This window comes from Melospiza melodia, unplaced genomic scaffold (assembly GCF_035770615.1).
Source record: "Melospiza melodia melodia isolate bMelMel2 unplaced genomic scaffold, bMelMel2.pri scaffold_61, whole genome shotgun sequence".
In the NCBI taxonomy this organism is placed as follows: domain Eukaryota; kingdom Metazoa; phylum Chordata; class Aves; order Passeriformes; family Passerellidae; genus Melospiza; species Melospiza melodia.
Genome location: NW_026948800.1, coordinates 3,491,155 through 3,494,770, shown reverse-complemented (window position 1 = coordinate 3,494,770; position 3,616 = coordinate 3,491,155). Strand labels below are relative to the sequence as shown.

The following is a 3,616-nucleotide window of genomic DNA, read 5'->3' as shown; positions in this document are numbered from 1 at the left end:
GGCTCACCTGTACCTCCCCTCCCCCTGTCCCTGAGCTTAAAAAGGCGATCAGACCATGCGGCATAGTTCTGTTGGAGCAGTTCCTCACATTCAGACCTCTGTAACCATGGAATAAACCACTGGACATTAAACCCTCCAGCAGAATCCCCTCCTTTTTCTCTTCACCATCGCCTGAAGCTATTCCTCCTGAGGTAAACGGGGTTCCTAACAAGCCTGGACTTGTTCAGTGCCCAGCTGCAACCACCAGCAAGCCAAGGTATCTCTGGGGTGATACACCACATTTGCTGCCTTTGGCCCAGCAGCGAGGGTCAGACCGGCCCAGGCACTACATAACTGGTAATATTGGGAGCCTTTTTTTTCCAATAGCCCTGGAAAGGCTGGATCCAGGAACCAAATCCAACAAGGTGAGGTTTAAAAAGTCCAAGTGCCGGGTCCTGCCCTTTAGCCACAACAACCCCTGAGGTGCTGTGGGGCTGGAGAGCAGTCAGGCAGACAGAGGGGCTGGAGAGCAGTCAGGCAGAAAGGGACCTGCAGGGACTGATGAAAAGCAGGCTGGACAGGAGCCAGCAGTGTGCCCAGATGGCCAAGAAGGCCAATGGCTCCTGGCCTGGATCAGGAATGGTGTGGCCAGCAGGAGCAGGGCAGGGATTCTTCCCCTGTGCTCAGCACTGGTTGGGCAGCACCTTGAGTGCTGTGTCCAGTTCTGGGCCCCCAATTTAGGAAGGACATGGAGGGGCTGGAGCGTGTCCAGAGAAGGGCCACAAGGCTTGGGAGGTGTCTAGAACACAAGAGTTGTGAGGAGCGGCTGAGGGAGCTGAAGTTGTTTACCCTGGAGGAGAGGAGGCCCAGGGAGACAAGGTGGTGTCAGGGCACAGGTTGGACTTGATCTCCATGGCCTCTTCCAACCTTGCTGATTCTGGGATTCTCTGAAACCACCCTTGGAGTAGTTGCAGGATGAGACCTGGGCCCCCTCTTCAGAAGCTCCAGCAGCCCAGGTTCTCCTGGCAGCCCCAAAGCCCATCCTGTCAGTCCTGCAGTGCCTCTGCAGCTCCTCCTCACTGCCCAGAACAGGGAGCCCCAGAGCCAGACACAGCAGCCCAGATGTGTCCCTCTAGCCTGGGGTGCCTCTGGCAAGGGAGCAGCACCAGGCAATGCAGGAGCCTGAAGACAATTCCTGCATCACTTGTAGGATGATCCTGCTGCCCAAGGGACGTTCCCATGGGGGCAAGTCAGGAACTGCAATGGGGAGTGGGGCCAGAGAGGAAAGGGCAAACAGGGATGGGCTGTTTGCAGGGGAGGGAACAGGGGTGGGCAAGAGGTAGAAATTTGTATCAGGGAGAGTAAAGAAAGCAAAGATGAAGCCAAGGAAATGCTGAGGGCAGTTTGGGGGTGGCTGCCAGGCAGCCTTGGCTCTGAGCAACAGCGTCTGCAGTGGGACAGGAAACTCCCAGCTGATGGGAACAAACTTTCTGGCTGAGTGCAGAGGCCAGGACAAAGCTGAGTGGTTTCCCTGGTGTCCCCCAGCCCTTGCTGGCCCCAGGGGCTGATGGCATTTGTGCTCCCTCAGGTTCATGTCCCCACACCAACAGCATGGGGGTGCTCCTGCCTGCTCTGTGCACACCAAACAGGGGCTGCTGATCCCGTGCTGCTGTGTCTGTGCCTGCAAGGATGGGGCACCAGTGTGAGCTGGGGGAGAGGCCAGGGCTGCAGAGGGGGGATGTTGTTGGCAGCTCCATCAGGACGCTCTGGGATGCTGCCCTGGGCTGTGCAGCACACTGGGGATGGATCAGCCCCTGCTCTGCTGCTCCTTCCCGTCTGCCCCAGGGCCCTTGCAGAGCCCCAGCCATGCTGTTTGCCCCCAGCCTGCCCAAGGCCAGCCTGGGGCTGCTCACGGGGGCTTTCTGTGCTGAGCATTGGCCTGGCCATGTTCTTGAGAGAGCCTGGGCAAGGAGCCTGGAGCCCCCAGGCCCTGGCCAGAGGCATCAGCGCTGCCCCAGCAGTGCCCATGGCCTGTCCCTGCTGCAGCCCCGGCACTGCCATCCCCAGGACTGTGCCCAGCCAAGAGAGCACTCAGGCCCTGCAGCAGCACCAGGGCCACCAGGGCAGCGGGGCAGGGCCACGGCAGCAGCACTGGCAACACCAAGTGCTGCTGCTGCTGGGCACAGCTGCTGGGCCAGCCCTGATCTGCCCCCAGCTCTGCACACAGACATTGCTGCTGCAGCTCCAGAGAAGGCAACAAAAGGGCATCTCTGCAGAAAACTCTGCTGGTAGATCCTTTAGTTAATTTAAAGGCACCAAGAGCTCATTGACACAGTCTGTGGCCACAGGGAAGGTGAAGAGAAACAAAATGAAAAATGGCAAAAACAATTATATTTATTAGTGGACAAGACTAAAAAAGTAAAATAAAAAGAGAAAGAACCTCCAAAATGAACCAAAAAGAAGGATCAAAGATGACTTTATTTCAAGTGGTTTGCAGAAATTGGCCAGCAGTTTAATGTTTATGAAACTATCCAGTCATCAGTTTCCATACTGCAGCCTTGAGCTCCTGGTTCCTCAGGCTGTAGAAGAGGGGGTTCAGGGCTGGAGGCACCACTGAATAGAGAACTGACAGGGTCACATCCAGGGATGGGGAGAAGATCAAAGGGGGTTTCAAGTGAGAAAACACTGCAGTGGTGGTGAAGAGAGAGACCACGGCCAGGTGAGGGAGGCAGGTGGAAAAGGCTTTGTGCCGTCCCTGCTCAGATGGGATCCTCAGCACAGTCCTGAAGATCTGCACATAGGAGAAAACAATGAACACAAAAGATCCAGAAAATAAACAGGCACTAACAGCCAGAAGCCGAAGTTCCCTAAGATATGATTTGGCACAGGAGAGCTTGAGGATCTGAGGGATTTCACAGAAGAAATGTCCCAGGGCATTCCCCTTGCAAAGGGGGAGGGAAAATGTATTGGCCATGAGCATGAGAGCATTGAGAAAGCCAATGGCCCAGGCAGCTGCTGCCATGTGGGCACAAGCTCTGCTGCCCAGGAGGGTCCCGTAGTGCAGGGGTTTGCAGATGGACACATAGCGGTCGTAGCACATGACAGTCAGGAGGAAATACTCTGCTGAGATGAAGAAGAAACTCAGAAATAACTGTGCAGCACACCCTGCACAGGAGATGTCCCTGGTGTCCCAGAGGGAATTGTGCATGGCTTTGGGGACAGTGGTGCAGATGGAGCCCAGGTCAGTGAGGGCCAGGTTGAGCAGGAAGAAGAACATGGGCGTGTGCAGGTGGTGGCTGCAGGCTACAGCGCTGATGATGAGGCCGTTGCCCAGGAGGGCAGCCAGGGAGATGCCCAGCAAGAGGCAGAAGTGCAGGAGCTGCAGCTGCCGCGCGTCTGCCAATGCCAGCAGGAGGAAGTTCCTGATGGAGCTTCTGTTAGACATTTGTTCTGTCTTGGAATCAGGATCTGTAAAAAAAGTAATCATGGAATAATTGTGCTTGAAGAGGACTTTAAATATCCCAGCACATCTTGGGGGCACTTTCCCTCCACTGCCTTCCCAGGGCTCTGCTGCCGGGAGCTGTCCCTGCCAGCAGCTGCTTCCCTGTCCCCTTGGCTGGGCACTGCCAGTGCTGCC

General features: G+C 56.2%; 1 protein-coding gene across 1 annotated transcript; it reads right to left on the bottom strand.

The window, feature by feature from the left end:
• Positions 1-2,506: 2,506 nt before the first annotated feature.
• LOC134413928 (olfactory receptor 14C36-like) lies at positions 2,507-3,256 on the bottom strand. Its single transcript, XM_063147947.1, has one exon. It carries the CDS (start codon positions 3,254-3,256, stop codon positions 2,507-2,509), a length of 750 nt encoding a protein of 249 aa, XP_063004017.1.
• Between the last annotated feature and the right edge of the window lie 360 nt (positions 3,257-3,616).

Bases quoted from the DNA above. Each gene is read 5' to 3' on its own strand.
- LOC134413928 (XM_063147947.1), bottom strand. From the start codon at position 3,256: ATGTTCTTCTTCCTGCTCAACCTGGCCCTCACTGACCTGGGCTCCATC.